The sequence below is a fragment of the Coturnix japonica genome, chromosome 2, assembly GCF_054131305.1.
Source record: "Coturnix japonica strain WE chromosome 2, WE-NBRP24, whole genome shotgun sequence".
Lineage (NCBI taxonomy): Eukaryota > Metazoa > Chordata > Aves > Galliformes > Phasianidae > Coturnix > Coturnix japonica.
In genome coordinates, this window is record NC_140664.1 from 97,115,974 (window position 1) to 97,137,124 (window position 21,151).

The 21,151-nt window shown below is 38.5% G+C and overlaps 1 protein-coding gene across 1 annotated transcript in view; it reads left to right on the top strand.

Annotated features, from left to right (window-relative positions):
• The window catches only part of LOC107309410 (putative G protein-coupled receptor 141), a 21,146-nt gene extending 3,178 nt beyond the window's left edge, over window positions 1-17,968 (top strand). The window contains exon 2 of the mRNA XM_015854198.3: window positions 14,406-17,968. Coding sequence (XP_015709684.2) covers window positions 14,406-15,353 — 948 coding nt within the window. The 3' untranslated portion in view covers window positions 15,354-17,968. The remainder of the gene's footprint in view (window positions 1-14,405) is intronic.
• Window positions 17,969-21,151: the final 3,183 nt, after the last annotated feature.

Genomic DNA, 21,151 nt, shown 5'->3' on the forward strand with positions numbered 1-21,151 from the left:
TAGTATCATTCTTCTGCTGATATTTAGGTCAATACTATTTAACATGTGCATTCATGACTTAACTAATGAGTTGGAGTGCATCTCAGTCAGTTTGAGGCTGTTGAAAAATCAGACAGGTGGTTGATAAACTCAAAGGCAAGGCTATAGGTCATTAAGGGAGAACTGGACAGACTGGAAAAATAAAGCTGGAGGAAGATCACATAGGGCAGCAATGGAAAATGCAAATCTCCTCACTTGGGACTGAATAAACTCATGAAATAGTATGGGCTGAGCACTGCCAGTCTAGAAAGCAAAGTTTACAGGAGAGAATCAGGATTTACTTGGTAAACAAGAAGTTGAACATGAGCCAGGGCAGACAAAAAAAGCCAACCGTATTTTGGGCTGCGTTACCAAGAGATGATAGTAGATCTTAGTGCTGTCTTTATCTCCTCCATGAGAGACAATAGACAAAGATGGAGGCAGATGTTTCCCAGCCTTACATAGCAATAGGACAAGAGGCAATTGGTATGAGTTGCAGTGTGGGAAATTTCACTTACATGTTAGAAAAATGTTCACCATGAGTCAAATATTGGAACAAATGCCCATGGATAATATGCTCTCCATCCTTGGAGATATTCAAACTACTGGACTGGCACTGAACAACCAGACACAAATTTTTCAATTCTGAGACATAAATCAAAACAAATAACCTCCAGAAGTCCGTATCCTGTATTATCTTAGTGCTCTGAATGTGGATCAGGCTTTATGACCCATGAATACAACTACATTCTCGTGGACAGTGCAATATTTACTCCTCAAAGAATCAAAGTCTCAGGGCTTTTCAATGTCTTTGTCTATATCAGTGTTTAGAATGAGCAGCTCTTAAAAATCTTACAGATGTTTTTGGCCTGAAGCAACAGTGAGGTTATCTTATTTCACAAAGTTAATCTGAGAAGTTTTGTTCTGTAACTCCTGATAGTTACTGAATGGCAGCCTACACTCTAAAGCATAAGGTACAGCATTAGGAGATACAATCTAATCCTGATTCAGTAACACACTTGCTGTGTAACTTTGAAGAAATCATTTGATCTATTTATGCCTTACCTTTGCAGCATCTAATATAGGACTAGTAGAATATGACTCAGTTGAGACAAACTCAACATTGTTCTGAATTTTTGCATTTAGATGTAGTGGAAAATATTGCTGCACTTTTTGTTTTATGAGAAGCCTCACTAAATTTTAATATTGTATTTATTTTAAGTTTTAAACTGCAGATCACTGAAATCTTACAAGAATATTTTACGAGCTCCACCAGTAATTGGAGCAATAGTTTCCTTATAAAAAGCTAAGAAGAAGAGTTAGACATTGCTAGGAATAGTTCTATATTTTCCTGCTCAATTACTTTTTATCTCAGAGAATCTTGACAAAGGGATAGTACAGAACATTTAATGAGCTTTTGAATTTAAAAGTCCCCAAGCGTATCCCCGTAATTGGAAGAAGGAGAAATCCTTATTCTGAATACTTCTGTTATTCATACAGAAACTCCTGGGAATGTATCTTAAAGATTAGAAGAGAAGAGAGTTTGTTCTGCAACTTCCTATGTAGTCAGGTTTTGCAGATACACTGCTGCACCACTGATACAAGATTCATAAATTAAAGAGGATGAAGGAATTCTTCTAGCTCCTTTGCATGTACCTCTGCTGCTTTGACAGATTTTTGGTTACAGATACATGCACTGAATGTAGATAAGAATACAGCCAATAGTATATAGTGAAGAGAGCAATTATAATAGCAGTTCCCTGCCAAAACCTCCTTCTCCTCACATTACTTCTCATTTATAAGCAAGTCAGTATTTTTCATTAATAAAAAGGCAGCAGTGTACATACAGCACATCAGAACTTCTCTCTTTGGAAGACTCTATCATTCAAGAATGAGACAGAAATATTTCAAGAGTTCCAGAAAACACTGAACCTTGCAGGCTGACTTGCTTCATGTTTGCCACATATGTTTTATTGCTGCATCATGAAGAAAGTGCCTGCAAGGTCTCTCAGGTCAGTATGTCCATCATTTACGCAGTATCAACCCTACATATGGGGCTGTAAGTGTCATCAGTGGGCACACTCAGACCACAGAATGCACAAAATCTTTGTGCTAACTCACGTTCAAGTGTTTTCTGAGCAACCAAGGAAATGTGGAGAGGCTGAGTGACCTTCATACCACAGGAGAGACGTCTGGATCCATAAATCCACATACCTGCTTACGATCTCTTTCCTGTACATGCACTTTTTCACTTTCAGTCCTACTAGTACTCTATCTTTCCTGCCGTGGTATGTATCAAGTGGATACATTTGTAAGCCATTACAGAAATACCTACTATGCAGGGAACAGAACAAGAACAGTTAAAAAAAAACCACCAAACACAACCAAACAACAAAATAGAAGAACACAATTGGTCTGAGCACACTTGTGGTTTATGAGCAGTGGATGGTGTTTCAGGAAGAAGAAAGAGCTTTGTTGCAATTGCATTTCCTCAACAACACTTCTCTGTTAAGTCAGAGAGATGTGCAGAGTGAGGGGAGTCTCCTGCTATGCCAATGGAGAGTCTGCAGGTAAGTGCTGGAAAGATACTCAGCAGAGGTACAGGAGTTAGACATGAAGGAAGAGAATTTTCTTCCCTCACTTGGAGAAGGAAAATGTTAAAATCAGATGAGAAGGCTGCAGATCTGGATGGACCATAAGGGTTCTTGGTGGGAGATAAACTTAATGCTTTAAACTTTAAGCTGGGAGAAAATTTATAGGATCTAAGTTAGAAGTGCTTCGGGTTTTTATTTCTCTGGGATCAATTGTGAATGTCAGATTTTGTGCAATTTTTTGAAACAAAGCACGAGATGTGTATTATGTGCATCAGGGTTGTAGAAAAGGTACCTAGGATCCTTTTTAAACAACACCTCCATCTGCAAAATGCTTCCCTAAAATTATTTTATTAAAAGGAAGCTTAACCTGTAAATCCAAGAGTAATGTTAGTAATTAGTAACAACATGTACCAGAATACTGATATGAAGGTTCAGCCTCTACTGCCATACCACCAACACAATAAAATAAGATACATTACTTCTGGAGCAGCCCTCATACTGCAAAAAAAAAAAAATCACAACAAAATTTAGTGCTGGAACCTCTCACTAGATTAATTGATTTCTTGATTTCTTCCTAACCTGGAAGATCTTTCTTATAAACAGATGAAATTAAGTTAATGTGAGAATAATCTTAGGAGTGAGAAGGCATTGATTACCATATGAGCTGAGATGTCCACTAGCTTGTCTAGTGAAAAGTGAATCTGAAAATAAAGTGGAGGTGGCTCGTGATACAGAATTTATTATGTTGTTGTCAACTCACTGAACAGAATGAAATCTTCCTTTCTAAAGTGAAAGAAAGCAGAAAGAGTTTTCAGCTAAGGTAACAGAGGCATAACAGAAAATCTGCAGTTGGATATTCAGAAGGCACTGATGTATCTGTACTTTGCATTGTGTTAATGATACTTCACAGTGAATCATAAGACCTCTCACCATGAGAGCTGTAGAAGTCATTGAATCACTTCCAGAAATGATCCTGATTTCCTGAAGCAAAGAGAAAAGAACTGGGAAACAATGGGTATCCCTGCTCAGTGAGCTGATGTTTCTCATTTCCAGTTTAATGGAACAGTTAAACAAATCAGCCATGTGCTTTACTTTCCTTATCATCTTGAATCCTTAACACCACTGAAATCAGCAGAGAAACTATGTCTGGGATGCGTTCAAGCTAGTTCTTAATTTGCTAACTTGAGAACAAGATACGATACAGTTTCAGAAGCATGTTGTTATGTCCAATCAGAGTTTCTGTAGGCATGGGCTATTGCCTACAAGTGTGTGTGCTGTACCAAATTATTATTTGGGCATTCTCTCCATCATGCTGCGCTGATCCATTTGGATTAGCTTTGCTTTTCTTTCATTCTTTCCTTCTTCCTTTCTTTCCTTCCTTCTTTTTTTCTGTTGCACGTCAATCTGGGAGGGCTTGTAATAACAACATTACGTCCACAAGCAGCATGACCCAAGATTTTCTGCAGACTTTTGTGTCAGTGAAATGGAAAGAGAGACTTGGGGAGAGCAAGTTAGGGAGACAGTGGGATGAAAGGTACGGAACAATAGCTCTTATGTTAGCTGTTTCAGCATCTGCTCCTGGTTGGGCACCATAGCTGCATACTCCCTTTCTGCTCTGCCCTGGTGAGACCACATTCAGAATGCTGTGTCCAGTTCTGGGCTCCCAAGTTAAAAAAAGGCAAATAAATTTAGGGACTAAATTCCTAAATTCCAAGCTCCTGTCTTACTCAGCGGTAGTACTAAAGTATTGTCTTTCATTGTGCCTGTGCTGATGTATGGGAAGCATCTTTAGTATCTAACTAGCAATACTGGCAATAAGCTTCGCTTTCGGTTCTTCTCCTATGCAGACAATCTAGGCTAATGTTCCATTATGTATGTTCCATTGCCAATATAGAGAGTACATGTATGTATGCTTAATTTTATATCTATATACATGTGAATACGCATCAGGAAAGTGATTGGTACTAAAGGTACTAAAATGATTCTTTTTTCTTGCATTCTCTGATAGCATTTGTTTCATATCTGCAGTCAGAAATCAAATGAAACAATAGATCAGAGATCAAGTAAGTATTAGCAATTGCATCATCGTGAGGACAAGTAGCAATGGACTTGTGCTGCATATTTATAAAAAATATTCTACCCTACAACACGCTTCCTTACTTAGCAGGCAGTTAACAAGAGGCTAGTACATAATTCAAATACATTTTAGGGTAAGCACTATATTTTCAGATGAAGAGAATGTCTATATCTTCTCAGATGGATGTATATATGTATTTGATTTGCATGGCAGTGAACACATGATTTCATTTTCTGCAGTCCAATGACAACCTTATGGCAAGAGTAGCGCACCTTTTTGTCAATCAGCTCCACCCTCCATTATTATTTTTTAATCTTGGTGAGAACAAGCACTGCTAAGTGAATACCTGTGCTGGATTCCCTATGATGGGAAAGAAATATGCAGCTGTTAAAAATAAATCACGCAACTTCTGCAAAGGCCCCTTTAGAGTCAGCACATACAGCTTTTCTCTGTAGCTCTGACTGCTCCTACCTTCCTCAGTAACAAACACAAAGCAGAGTGCCAACAGAAAACATAAGGTATGGAGAAAATAACACAAATTACTAGAGTTAGCACAGTTTTTTCTCTAGGTTTGAGATGCTTATCCCACACTATCAAACTAGTAGTACAACAGAATTTTATATGGATTTGTTTGGTGGGGTTTTTTTTGGTTGCTGTTGTTTCTGTAGTCCTCTCGTGAGAGATCTGGGTCAGGGAAAGGGCTGAACAGAAATCTGAGGCAGTTTTACTGATGCTCTGTTCTTCAAAACAAAGTGAGGTGCAATTTCAGTTCTTGCAAAGAAGAGAAAGGTGATGGGGGAGGCTGAGGGTGAAGAAGTCTTTCTCTACACCACTTTGGCTCAGGCATTTTTCAGCTAATTTCTTTTGAGTAATAATGCCTTGGGATAATATCTTGCAAAATGTTTTCTTTCATTTCTAGAAAAGGGAACAAGAAAGGAAAACCCAGGTGTGTTTCCACTTCTCACAGGAGCTTGAATTTATCTCTCTGCTGTGCAAAATGTGAAATGTGGAATTGCAAGTCACATTTTCTTCCTTACACTTCTTGCAGAATGTTCTTTCAGATGTGTCACAGGCACTGTTTCTCTCTCGTAGGATGTTTTATACCACCTGGGTGACAGCCATAAACTACAACTGCTTCAGATCCCAGATAGAGACATTTTAAGAAACCTATTGCCTACAAAATGTTTTCAGCTGATATTGATACTGAACATTTTTCTTCTCATGGATAATTATTATCTTTTTATTCAGGTGCCTGAAATAATAAGGCACATTAGAAATATGAGTCAAAAATGTAATTGTCTTAGTTGCAACTAAAAGTTAATTAAGCTGCATACTAAATTTCAGTTATTCATGTTAGCAGCTGATCTTTTGCTTACTGATAAATTGCAATTAACTTGTCACAATTAGAGCTTAATTACTGATTCAGCCAGTTCTTACAGAGTAGGACCTGGTCCATAGCTGGCACAGGACAGACTCTGAACAGATCTCAGCTTTGAGTAAGGATAGGATGTAGCAGAAGGTGCTTTCCCCATGTGTCATCCTTGTACCAGATACTATGCTTGCTTGAGGACACTGCTCTGACTCATCATAAGAAAAGGTGTATGGAATAGTACCATGCTTGGGATTTGTCATCCTACAGATAAGTCTACTAAAACCAGCTCTTTCAGTCAACCATACATGGAAATGCAATTTTTTCCCCCCAGTTTATCAGAGGATAGATGAAAATCGTACCCACTGTCAGGAAACTAAACTTTTTTTTATCTGGACAGCTCCATGGTATCTCTACTGCAGGATTTTGGAAAGTGGTTTCAGAGGAAACTGTCTTCATGCCATAGTTGCTATTGGCTGATTTATATTCAGACATAACTCAAAGGGAAAAATGAAGAAGCAGGACCTTAATCTGCTGTCCCATTGCGTTCTACCAGAGGCACCATCACTGAAACTGGAACTACATGGTATTAAAATTATATAGCAGAGAGAAAAATCGGGTTCATGGCTTATTACAGGACTGTGTGACAATGCCTCAGTTTATACAAAGGCTGCTCTGAAAACAAGACCTCTTCTTTTGTTATGTCAGACCACAACACCAAAGGTAGATGTTGGCGGTATGGCAGTAGAGGCTGAACCTTTCCATTAATATTGCATTACGTTTTGTTGCTGAATGACAAACAGCAGCAGAGGGGCAGTCTGATAAAATGGTGTCTGACATGGAAGTATGTGTAAAGCAAAGGTGTGTCACTGAATTCAAAAAAAGGCACCCATTGACATTTATTGACACTTGCTGAACATTTGTGGAGACCAAACAGTGGGTATGAGCTCAGTGAGGTGATGGGTGGTTAGCAAAAGTCTCCTCATCTGTCTAGAGAAGTTTATTTACCCAGGAAACTGTCCTTAGCACATTGTGTAATGTTTTGAAACCCACTCTATCTCTGGTTTAGGAATCCCTCTGGGGCCCTGATTCTCTGCATGGCATCAGCTCAGTGTTTTCAAAAAGTGGCACTCCAGCTTTACCATCAGGTATCTAAGTCAGGTTACCCACAATTGCATTTTAGGTGTTCAGGTGGATCTTATATTCTGTTTTCTGCCACCTACATGAAGTGAAGGGTATTAGTTTTTCAAAAGACCAAGCCATCACATCTGCATACTTCCCACCACCCTGTATTGTCTCCTTCTGAATTAGCACTCCTGATCTCGAGTCCTGACATAATAACTGCAGAAAATCAAAACACCTGGGTTGCCATGGTTATTCTATGTATGTCTCCAAGTTCAGAACAGCTGAAAAAATCATCGACTGCAGGTATTATGCCTGAGAAGAAAGCAAACAGCTCTCATTTCTCAAGGATCTTTCAGACGATCCAGAGCAAAGGAGTCTTGATGCTACTTGGAGCTCAGGACAGGTAGTCCTTGAAATCTAGGCCAGACTCTCGACTGTTTTAAAGCAGTCTTGGCTCATGGAACTGTTCCTGAAATGCAAATCTAAACTGGTTGATGGCTTCATACAGGTGACATAATGAGACTATGCAAAAATGCTATCCTACTCCTTTAACATTTTGGGATACTGCTCAGACCCTCAGAAATTACTTACATCTTACAAAATACATACATTTCTGGCACTTGTGTTTAAATTCAGCTGATATACAATGTTCTACAGCAATAACATTCTCTCACCAGCTTAGAATATTAATGGTGAAAATCTGAATGCATCAGTCTGAAATCTACTATTTGAATTGCAGTGAGAGAAATATGCTCTAGAAATTTAACATTCTGGTGATAAAATCTTGTGCAAAATTGCATCAGTTTAGCATGGAAAGTGAATTGTAATTATGCATATTAAGTTCGAGGTAAGTTCCTATCTAGAACTAACTACATCTTAGAGACAAAGATAGTGATGTCTGTCCCAGAGCGAACTCTGGTAATTCAATCTTTATTTTCACTTTGAGTAGTAAAAGAATTGAAAATCTGTTGCAGAGTGCAAACAGTGCTGAGTAACTTAACCTGGTAAGTACCATTTTTGATAATCACTCAGGAAAATAACACTGTTATGTATCAACAATATTATATAACTCAAACATGATATAATTATTATGTCAACAATAATAGATGTTTGAACACATTGTATGTACTCACTTATTCTATGAATCAATTATATTATAAAAGATTTAAAAAAATTTAATGCTACCTGCAGATCATAAAATTATCATTGCTTTCATACTTGTCTTGTATTTATTCTAGAGCAAGACGTAGAGGAGCAAAGACAACAGAACTTGATCTAAGGATATCCTAGCATTATATCTGGCTTTAAAACAGTGGTTTCTGCTTTTCAGCTTAGCATGGAGAGAATTATATGTGTGTCTATTAACAGGGCTTTGAAATCAAATGAAGAAAGATACTATATAGGAGCTGGTTATTACTATTATCACCACTTTATTATTGCTATTTGTACCTCTTTTGCTGTTGGTCACTATTAAAATTGTGAAATATGAAAAAGAAGGTCTCTAACAAGAGCAGTCTGTTGTGAAGTACCACAGAACAGCACGTCCTTGCTGTTTTTTAACTAATGTGAAGCAATAGGATGTAGGCAGTTAAGGTGTTCTTACATAAGACTATATCTAAATGTTGGATGTTTATACTCATGCTTTCAAATGCATTGTACCCAAATATAACAGTTAGATGTTAATACCCTTGCTTTCAAATGCGCTATACCCAAATATAAGTGTGTTCTGACAGAAATGAGTAAAGCTTGCAGGAGGGCAAAGCTGACCTTGCTCAGACTCATAACAGAGGCTCAGTCCTGCAGTAAGTCATGTCTTATTACAAACACCACGCAACCACTGCTCCCAGTAAGTCCTCAATACTGGCATGGCTAATATTTATTTACTCAAATCTTCTAGTCAAATTTTTCTAGCACTGCACATACGTAGCAATGGCAGTGAGTCCCAAGAGATCCAAATGCTGAGCAACAGTCTTGGCAGAAAGCATGGATGAGATGTGGCGCAAAGTGCATCCCTGTACCTGGATGTCTCTCCCTTATGCATATCCAAACTCACTCTTATGTCAGATGCAGTACAGATCATGCTCCTGTACTACCGTTTTTTTTTTAATCAAAACACTCTTTCAAGTGATCCCTTCAGCCCTAGGAGCAACCTTCCAAACAATCATCTCTATGGGGTTTACATTTGTGTGTAAACTTGTTTATTTTAGACAGTAGAAAACCAGAGCCAGTCAGAAACAGAAGGCTTTGAAGACTCCCAATGGCCAATAAATTGCCATAAATCAAGGGAAGGAGATAGTAATGTGTAAGCCACAAGACCATTTATTCTTCCCATGAACTCATCACTGAGAACTCAAGCAGTATTTCTCCTGAGTGTATATGTATTCTCCTGAGTGTATATGAATATCCTTGTTCTCACAAAGCTTAGCTTGTGGTTGCTGCTCTGTCAAAGGACTAAATAAAGCAAAGGCACTTTAAAATTGCAGGTGTTTCACTTTTTGTTCTTAGAGCTTACATGAAGCGAGGAGCCAAGTGAGCAACACTTGAAGAGTGGAGATAGATAAACGCTAAAGTATAAGCACACACAGAATGAACAAGCGACATGGCTGGCAATGCTTTTAAAATGAATTTGCAACTTTAAAAATAACAGTACCTGATTCGCTAGTATCATTTTGAACTGCTTTCAAAGTTCTTCTGCACAACTGTTTTCATCATTTGTGTCTGTAATTTCCTAGTACAGGAAGGCATTGCTTCAACCTTTTTTGTAATGGTAACTGCTAGTTCTTAATTTTTATTTGGTTTGCATGCATGTGCTACCATGAAACCTCTGTAAAGAACAGAAGGGTAAATTTGTTCTCTTCAATAATTTGAATGATAAATAATTGGGAAGACTCCACAATTTCTATTTTCATGTATAAACAATGAAAATCACAAACAAAAGTAGGCTCAACATGTTCTTCCACCTTATTCATGCTTCAGTAGTCTGAACTTAAACTGGAAAAGGCCAGGATAATGATGACGCAGCCTACAAGACATAAGTAAAAGTCAGAGGATGAGAATGAGTTAGAGGAATCACTAAAAGTAGATCATATATGTATTGTGTATTGTTTTCCTTTAAGCAGACATCTATGTTTCAAAATTCAGGTGTGTGTGGTCATTTTGAAATTAAGAAAATACTGCGATTATTCTAGTGACATAGCCTGCACTACCATATCACAGCATGGAATTTGAGCAAATCAAAAAGCAATTACGATGCTCTCAACAGAGAGCAGGTCTGAGACTAAATGAGGATGTCTGTGAAACAAATGCACATTTTAAGCAGGCTTTTGTGAAACAATATTTGTGTTTTGCACTGCTGCCAACCTGGTTTAATTTACTGCAGAGATGTCAGTTTTGACAAATGTTTCTTTTTCCATTTTGTTAAGTATGTCAAAAATAGAAGTCTTTCTTCTGAACTGAACTTTTCCCCTCTGCAAATTTAAATGAAACTTCTCATTTGGTTGCATGCAGGATTCAAAAGCTTCTACTGCACAATCCGACTGTCAGAACACATGAAAATCCATGTGAAGCCTGCCAATCCCTCAGCGGATGTATACAGGAGGCTAACTTTTGCTGACACTTGTTATACACAAAGTAGAGCTCACTGTTTGGTAGAGACTGTAGGGCTGTTGTCTTTGCTGACAAATGTGATTTATTTATTTATTTGTGGATAAGCTGATATAATATTGATATAACATAATGGTAACTGCTGAACCTGCCTGGGAAAACAGTAAGCAGTGAAGAGGACAAGTCAGTGGCAGACTGATCTGGACTGCTAAGTTGGGGGCAAACTAACAACATGCATTCTACTACTGTGAAATGCAAAGGTGTTCACCTAAAAAGCAAAGAGTGGGATCACGGTGTTGATGGTAGTTCACCGACGACCCACAAGAATAATTGGAATAAAGAGAGGATAAGAATCTCCTGTCTCTATGTATATATTGGGAAAACAAAGATTTGACAAGAACTTTTAAATCAAAAGGCAAAAACATCAGCATATACTATGCCTGGAAGTTAAATGTGTAGGATTAAAGAGAAATAAACTCCTGTAGATTGGAATGAATACGCTTTCACCGGGAAGATTTTTAAAGAGACTGAATTGTTTGTATAAATAACATGATTTAGCCTGACCAGAGCAGCCCGGGGAAGTTCTGTGGATTGTGCTGTGCAGGAAGTAACACAAAATGAATGTAATGGTGTTATCCGCACTGGTAACTGATTATTCTTAAAAGCATACAAATCTTTTTGCTGATAATATTCTGAAAGTACCCAGCATCTGGCCTTTTGGTGATCTATCTCTTTTATCAGAATAGAGTGTAACACTTTCTGCAGCATCCCTGAGCATTTGGTACCAGCAGATGTATCTTTAAGTGCTGCAGAGTTCAAATGAAGTAGTTGCCATCATTGCCTCATGGCTGGTTAAAGAATCATAGAATTGTGTGTGTTGAAAGGGACATTTATAGGTCATCTATTCCAACTCCCCTGAAATGAACAGGGGCACCTACAGCTACATCAGGTTGCTCAGAGCCCTGTCCATCCTGACCTTGAATCTGTCCAGGGACAAGGCACCTACAACTTATCTGAGAAACCTCTTCCAGTGCTTCACCACCTTTCTGTAAAGAATTAATATTTAATTTAAATCTTCTATTTTGGTTAAAAACCATTTCCCCATTGTCCTATCACTACCAGATCCTGTGATAGTCAATCTCCCTGCTTTTTATAAGCTCCCTTAAAGTACTGGAAGGCTGCAGTGAGGTCTTCCAGAACCTTCCCTTCTCTCAAGCCAACCAAACCCAGCTCCCTTAACCTTTCTTCATAAGAAAGGTGCTCCAGCCCTCTGACCACTTTCACAGCCATCCTCTGGACCTGATACATACAAGAAATGGCTCACTTGTAAGAGCTACATCATTTCCCATTCCATGTACCTCCTGTAAAATTCTGGCCAAAGGAATTTCTAGTTGTTATTCACAATAGTGTGTTGTAGCAATATGACTGTCAATACAACAGGAAGCCTCATCTTACCCAAGAGCAGCATTTCCTCTGTGAAACACCTTGAATCATGCAATACTCTGTCTTCATCATGCAATGACATTTCAGTTGGATGCTTGTAGCAGTGAGAACCTCATAAGATTATTAAATAGATCATTAAATGTATCCTATTTGCTAGTAATATTTATTTATTTATTTATGAGATTAAGGAAAATGAGATTTCCAGCAGAGTCTTAGAAAGCAAGAAGCTAGCAATACTACAAAATTCTGCAGAAGCCTGTATTTCAGTAACCAAGTGAGCATTAATGGGTCTCTAGCTATCCACCTAATAGGTATGTATGAGGATAATACCAGTGATCTGACTTCTGCTCGTCTTTCTGTTCCTTCTTTCAGATCAAATTTCATTGCTGGACTCTAAACAGTGACCACGAGAGGTCCTTCCTCTCACAGCATAGCACTGCTACTGGGGCTGCTAACATCTATTTACACTTGCAGCATGTTGCATTTAGAGCCACAACACCTTTTAAACTTTCAATATGTGTTTTAAATTAAAACAGTGTGATAATGCCACTTTTTAGAGACATCTTTTCAAATTAATGTTTAACAGCTTGAAAAACTGATGAGTTGCTGTTGCTAATGTCTTCTGGCTTGCATGGCACTAAAGCTGAAATGCAGCATCTCAGAAATGAGAGCAGAACAGGAAGGAACTTCTTTGGTTTCTGATGCAAAAGCTACAGTGTGATGTGCCAATAAGCAGCACCTTTAAGAAGAAGGTCATCTTTGTGTCTGATTTTAATTTCTAACATAGAAGGTCAGTATGTGCCAACAAACATTATGTGTGATTTTGAGGTATGGGAGTTCCATTTATGCTGAATGCACTAAAATGCCTGAGGTCTTAGATTCATTGTTGTAACTATAGATAACTGATTTTTCGGTGTGGAAAGAGATACTGATTACTGTATTGGTGAATTTCTAGAAACACTGCTAAGAAAAAATAAATATATCTGAGACATACTACAGATACAGTCACCTCACTGTAAGAAAAACAAGTTTATAAGACTTATATTTATGTAGATATAAAACCATACAGATTTTCCAAGGGAGAGGGGATTTTAAAATAACTTTTTCCCTCCCAGTGTATTTAAGAAAAGAAACTGAGCTACCAATCAGACAAAGAGATACAGGTACTTCTTTGTGAAGTTAATATCAGTATCAAAAGAAAAGATTCCAAAAACTCATCCAAGAAGAAAAACTTCTGTTGCGTGATTCACGGGTGAAATGGAAGATGTACCAGAGCCAATTTTAAATTATATTATTCAGGTTGTGTTAGCAGTACAGCTGGGATTTACAGAGCCCAGAGTTGTTCAGTTTTTCAAGCTTTCTTTCTGTGAACCCAATGTGGACATCCTCTTGATACTTCCATATATTCTTGCTTCGAAAGGATGCCTTACCTGAATACTTCTTCTCTTTCACGCTTTTGTAATACTTAAAAATACTAACAGAAATAGTATTTAGATTTCTCAAAATTGTATTTAATCTCCCTTTGAGATGACATTATATTAAGAATGTACAGCATACTTCTTAAAATTTCCATTAATCTCCATCTGATCGGGCCAGGAAATCTTATTTGCTATAACCCAAGATGGCTTTTCCTAACATTTTTTTACATCCTATTTTGTAACACCCTGACACCATGTATTAGATGTGAAATCACCCTGAGCACCAGAACAGCATAGCCTACACTGCTAAGTCTGGCAGGATCAGAGCAGGATTTCCATGGAGCCAGCATGTCCATAGTACTTAATTTCTTATTCAGATGCAGAAGGAGTTGACTGTAGTGCATACAAAACTTAGCACACAGTAGCAAACAAAATGTATAGCTTTGATCTAAAAATACATGGTTATTATCTGGCTTAGGGAAGGGCAGATTTGTGCTGCAGATAAACAAATGGATGGATGAGTAGCAGAACTGAAACAGTGCATTTGCTGTTCACTGAAGAAGCATGCAGATGCTCAGGAAAGAGGTGAACTAGTAACAGAGGAGGATTTTTTGAATAACCATCACAGTTGTTTCCAAGTGTGAGATTTCACCATTATGTCTCAAGTCAGAACCAGATTGAAAGCTCTTCTGCTTTTTCAGGTGGGTTCTCTGTTATTCTCATCTTACCTCAGTATTTATGTATTCTTTCATTTTTAGGCTATGTACAAGGAAGACTTCAGAAATATGACTGAAGAGAACACAGCCAGCAATGGCTCCATCTGTGCCTTTGCCTACACCAACACCACAAGAGCTATCCTGATTACTGCCTACTCAGTTGCCTTTGCTGGAGGTGGGATAGGGTCCACTGCAATGTCGTTTGTGCTGGTCAAGATGAACAGTCTGTCTGTGACCACTACAGCCATCATTAATCTAGTTGTGGTACACGGTCTCCTTCTCCTCACTGTGCCCTTCCGTCTGCACTACTATGTCAATAAGGAGTGGATCTTCCACATGCCGTTCTGTAAAATGGTGAGTGCTATGGTGCACATCCACATGTACCTGACTTTCCTATTCTACGTGATCACACTAGTGATCCGGTGGTTGGTCTTCTTCCAATGGAAGGATAAGGTAGAGTTTTATAGGAAGCTACATGCCATTGCCGCAAGTGTTGCTGTGTGGGTCATTGTCATTGTCTTCATGGTGCCACTCTTCTACCTTCAGTATGGACGCTCAGGGATCTATGATGACAAAGTGTGCTTTAAATTCCATAAGGAGCTGAAACTGGAGAGCATCAAAGTCCTGAACTACCTAATAATTGCAGCTGTCACCTTAATTACTTCTGTTCTCCTGGGCCTGCAGATTTTTATTCTGGTCAAAGTATCGAGAAAACTCTCCACCTCTCTCTGGTCACACCAAGAGTTCTGGGCCCAGGTGAAGAACTTGATATTCATCTGTGTCATCATAATTTGCTTCCTTCCCTATCACCTCTTTAGAGCCCACTACATAAAGCATGTGAATGACAGTGAGCAGTTGGAAAGCTACAATGAAGTTTTTTTGTGCCTGACTGCCCTCAGCTGCCTGGATCTGCTGTTCTTTGTGCTGAGTGGAAGCCGCCTCTTCAAACAAAAGGTTGGAATGCTTCGAAGCAGGTTGTCATGCTGCTAGCTCTGACTGTGTGGGGACCTGGATATGGAAGAGCAAAGTGTTGGAGAGGCATGGCAAATACACTCCTCAACACGTCAAAGGAAGCACTGGAAACAGCATAAACTTGCTCCCCAAAATAATGGAGTAAACCATCTATCACTTCTCAGATGGTTGACTGGGGGCCTACCTCTGGGATTTCCTCACAGTCCTGCTTAGTGAGGAGCAGATGCAGCTTGAAGAGAAGGAGGAAAGGGCATGGGCTCATCAATTTTACATCAAGCTTTGTGAACTCTAAGGCACCACAATGAAACTCAAGAGAATATGCAAAGTGTGCTGAAACACAGACACAAAAAAATGTAATTTTTAATGGAATTTGGGGCAGAGTTTTGAAGTGTAAAGATCCATAACATTTTCCACACACCTATCTTATTTATTTCCTGCAAATTCTTGTAAAATATTGATGAAGCTATTGTTCCACTTAAATGTGTGTTACTTCAATGTAAAGACAAGCGTAACTTCCCAAATGTACTGAGCAACTCAAACAACTCATTAAAACCAAACGATCAACACATATTTATTTCTTTAGAAGATTTTCTCAGAATCACTTCTTGGAGATGTTATCACTGTAACAGAAAACAGTTTTGTTCTCCTTCCCGTACTGTGATAACATCTCCAGCAGAAAATATTACATATCATCACTGAATATTGTATATTTAGACTAAAAGCTACAGAACTGTTCAATTTTTAAGAAATAATAAGGCTGAGAATCATTTTAATTAGATCATTCAGGTAACAGTTGTCCTCTCTTAAAAAGTCAAATATTTTATGTTTCCATGGTAAATGTAAAGCATTTTTGATTTTAACCTGTGTTGATTTTATGTAGTTATCAAGTTTGTACATATTTACTTTTTTTTTTGTACCTTAACATGAAATCAATTCTATAAATGTTTTACACTGGACTAGTAGAAGAAAATAAAATGATACTGCTCAGATTGGAGGGATAGAGAAAGCTAATGAACTGGGTCTATCTAAAAAGCTTACTATATCTCAGTGACACAGTGTGAGTTGCTGTTTCTGAAGAGAGAATTAATCTGTACTTGAAAAGAGGAAAAAAATCAGCAAAATAATTCTATGCAAGATATCCAGGATTCCATATCTCTTCTTTTTTACACCTATCCCAAAAAAGACTATAAAATTCTGACACAAGATGACAGTGACTGATTTATCTTTCTTCCTCTTGACATCTGTAAAAGGTCGTATTCTTAATTTAGTCAGTAGAATAATATCTTGGTATTTTGACAAATCGTGGGTTAGCGGCTGATTAATTTCCAGTGGAAATCTTCTCTTACGATGCTGCTGAAATCCATCTTATCCTATTTCTGAATCTTTCCATTTCTTGCTACTTCATCATCTCTTTCTCACCATACAGCAATCAAATAATAACTGTTGGATCTCCCTGTACCTGCATAACCTCACTTCTATCTCACATTGCTTTTGATCCCCTCAGAGAGTGATGTCCAAGATGGTTACATCACAGGATCCTATTTCTTCCAAATTCTTGTTTTCCCTGTCTTCCTTCCTGATTCAGGCTCTATTGTATCTCTCAGTAGATCTGACTATGAGAGGTTATTTTCAGGTCAGTCTGAGTGCTGCTACTTGACAATGACAATTTGTGATTTGGAAATCACTGAGGTTCACAAGGGAGACATGGGGGTGCTTGCATGGCCCACTCTTGGAAAATTACCTGGATCACAACAGCTGTTAAGAGAGAATTGCAAGAGTCTGCAGTGTGTGTGGATCTGAAACAAAACTGTTTGAGGTGTTTGCCACAAGACCATCATATTAAAGAGGAGGAGGGCCACCAGCCATATTGAACAGGAACTGTGAAATTACAGAGACATTTAGTACAAGGAAAAAGTCAGCTTGAATGTGTAGTCCGCTGGCTGCCAATTAACTATGTGTCATCATGAAAGCAATAAGCTACTCTGATCCATATTTAGTTCAAAAATACATGAACAAAACAGTTTTACCCTGTAGCAGGAGAGAACTGATATGTCAGGTTGGGCTCAAAGAGGTTACAGGCTGGCAGCTGGTCACTAGTGGGATTCTGCAGGGCTCCGTCTTAGGGCCAGTTCTCTTTAATACTTTTATAAATCACTCAGATGCATGACTTGAAAGCATACTAAGTGAAATCTTCAGGTGACACTAAACTGGGAGGAGCTGGTGACACCCTTGAGGGCAGAGAGGCCTTGCAGAGAGATCTTGACAAATGTGAGTGCTGGGAAGTCACCATTGGCATAAAGTTTAACAAGAGCACCAGATTCTGCACCTGGGACGCAGCAACCCTGTTCCAGTGCTGGAGTTCAAGAAGCATTTGAACAGTGCTCTCAGACACAGGGCTCAAACTTTGGGTGGCCCTGTGTTGAGTCAGGAGTTGGACTGCCAATCCTCATGGGTCCCTTCCAACTAAGAATAGTCTATGATTCTATGGTACATTTCTGTTTCCACTCGTAGCAACATCTTTGGTGAAGAAAAATGAATTATGTGCATCCTGTAAGCACTTCATATCTTTGTAACGCTATATTATAAACCTTTTTACATAATAAAGTTTTTTATAAAAAAAAATAAAAAATAAAGCTCATATTTCAAACAGTATGTTCTGATCATATAGTTTAACTAATCATGTATGTCTTAAAATGGGTAGTGGTTTAATTTTTGTAAACATGTATATGTTTGCAACACCGTGGCATCACAAAAATACCACACAGTGGGTGATTATCTTCTCCAAATAGGAATGGATGCTAATAATTGTAATGTTAATAAATCATTATGCCGATGAGCAGAATTAGGGGGATGCGATTCCATGCTTTGAGTTGGCAGTACTGGTCAATACAGTGCTAAGATTTCTATTGGACTGTCTGACAAACTCTACATCAGTCACTCATCTCACTTTGCGAGTCTGTCAGAAAAAGCCTCCCCCTGCCCAAAGAGAAGGAAGTCCTTGTTAATCCTATCAGGAATCGCCCAGCCAGCTGGTGAAAGAAGTGGTGGTCTCTCTGTTCTTGCTCTGTCCCACCCTCCTGGACATCCTCCCTGTTCACCACCCCAGGGAGGGATGAAGAGGGGTTGCATGTGCTGCCAACACAGCCTTCCTGATGTGGAAGGACAAAAGTCTGAAAAGCTCCTGAAAATTGAAATGTGGACAGGGCCAGATCAGCATCTAAAATGTAGCCAAGCAGCTCCTATGAACGGTGATGATTGTGGCAGTAGTGGGGAGCTGCAAACATCAAGGAGCCAGTCCGTAGAGGAAAAGGTAATTTCTAGTTACCACCAACTATTTGGTCAAAGGCACCAGTGCCTAAAAAGACACTCTGATTTTGCTAAATTCCTGTTACAAAGGAGATTAGAAAACAACCACACAAGAACAACAACAACAAAAAGAGCTCTATTACAGCAGGGCATAGAGGACATAGGCCCTGCAGAAGGTGGTGTGGACGAGAATAGGAATGCAGAATATAAGTTTGTTTCTGCCATACAGACACAAGGTAATAGACTGTCTCTGGACATCATCTCATGCTGTTTACCGAACCTCTAAAGCTGCCAAAAAGTGAACTCCCACAGACAGAAGCAAGCTAAACCTTCATTAGCCTTTGTTCCTACTTCTACATTATCCTCTCAGCTGCATCAGTCTCCCCTCTAGTTCACCAGTGAGTCATGAAAAATCATGTTAATGCCAGGATAAATACAACAAGCTTGTTTTATTTTCAGTACTGCTCGTTTGAGGTATTTATCAAACTTGAGTCCTCCTTGTCTCATCCCTCTCAAGCTCCAATTTTTCTTCTTCTAGGCAGTTTTACCCAGACCCTTATCACCTGATGTAACAAAAACTGGCTTGTAAATTAAATTCATTTTGCATGAACAAAGTCATCCCTGCAGCAAATTGCCTTCAGAAGTTTAAACCCAAATTGGAACATAAACTTTATGTGTTATGATGATACTGTTGAAGCAGCTACTCTGAAAAAAACCCCACACAAAACCAATAAAAATAAAAATAAATTTGCAGCTCCTTTCAAGAAATGTCTTTTTCTGTCACTTGTTACAGAAAGGGACTGGAGATATAAATCATTTCAGAAAATACTGGCCACATTATTACACAATTCAACTCCATACTTTGGGGACCACTCAAAATATCTAATCATAGAATTGTAGAATGGCCTGGGTTGAAAAGGACCACAATGATCATCTGGTTTCACCCCCTCTGCTATGTGCAGGGTCATTAACCACCAGACCAGGCTGCCCAGAGCCACATCCAGCCTGGCCTTGAATGCCTCCAGGGATGGGGCATCCACAACCTCCTTGGGCAACCTGTTCCATCTAGCATTTAATGAAATGCCTGTATATATGCTTCTAATGGGGGAGGTCAAATATCAGCCCAGTGGAAGATAAAACTTAAAAATAGGTGCAAATTTTACAAAGCAAAAATTACTTGACACTAGTTTTTATTATAGAAATCAGCATTTGTTCTCTGATTTATTGTGCATTTCTGAACAGACTGGGAAATAAAATAAAATGAAACAAAATAGCTATTTCAAATTTCTTTTAAGCTAGTAAATTAAAAAAGAAAAAAAGCCAGATATTACACATGTTTTATGATACTTTTCTACTATTTTCTGTCATTTTACAAAATAACTGGAAGTAATTTTGAGAAAAGGTTGAAGATTTTAGTCATTTTGCAAAGTAGCTGGTTTCACTCTGTGGTTGTAGCATATACCAGAAATTGGTGCAAGAGCAGTTGTACACAAAATAAGCAGTCAAACCAGATTTCTCCACTTGCTAAGTAATAAGTACCTCGGGACTTTGAAGTTAAATTTACAGAAGAACTTTACAAAAATATACAAAATACTACAAGTTACACGATCCCAAAAGCTGAATATGATGCAACTATTGCTAATACAAAGGATGCAAAACAAAATCCTAAATCAAGGTCAAGATGTGAATACTGTCTGCTTGCAAAGTAAGAAGGATTTGATCTGTCTTTCTTTTTTTGTTTCTTTAACTGTGTGTACGTTGCTAGTTCTTCCCCTTCAGATAAAGCCTTATCAAGAAGGAACAGTTTCCCATTTCCCTCATTTCAGATATGAAATTCTACAATTTGGAGACACAGAGAAACTGTTTAAGAGAAGGCAAAGAGAAATCTTCCATTAGGTGAGCATCAAGAATAGATCAAAAAAGGACATACGGCTACTGGCCATGGTGGCAGTGATTGTGTCAGAAAACATTCATCCTCTGTCTATCAGACATCATCAGCTCTTCAGAACCAGCTACAGAGTGTTCCAAGGAAAAAGAAAGCACCACTTCAGAATTTGCTGGCCAATCTGTTTGAAACAAGAAGTACTTATCTCGGGACAAATTGACTTTATTGATATGCTGTCAACAACTTCAGGCAGCTTGGAGTGGATAATGGCATACCAGAACTGTGTCACCAAATTCTGTGTTCTCCATCCACTTCTATAAGAAAAGAGCTGAGGTTGCTCTACAGCTTCTTGACATCTTTAATTTTTGGAGCTCCAGTTGCATTACAGTGTCATGATGGAACTGAATTAATTAATTAAGTCATGCAGGAACTGGAATACTTAGGGCCTCAGCTCAGCTTGGTGCATGGAAAACCAGGACAGGCTCAAAGTCGAGATCTGTTAGAGTATTCAAGTGGCAGTATTGAGGAAATGCTCACTGAGAGTATGATAAACAAGAATTCATAGGACTGCACTTTGGGAATTTGCTCTGTGCAGTTCTCTAAGAATGCAGATCACCACTCAAGA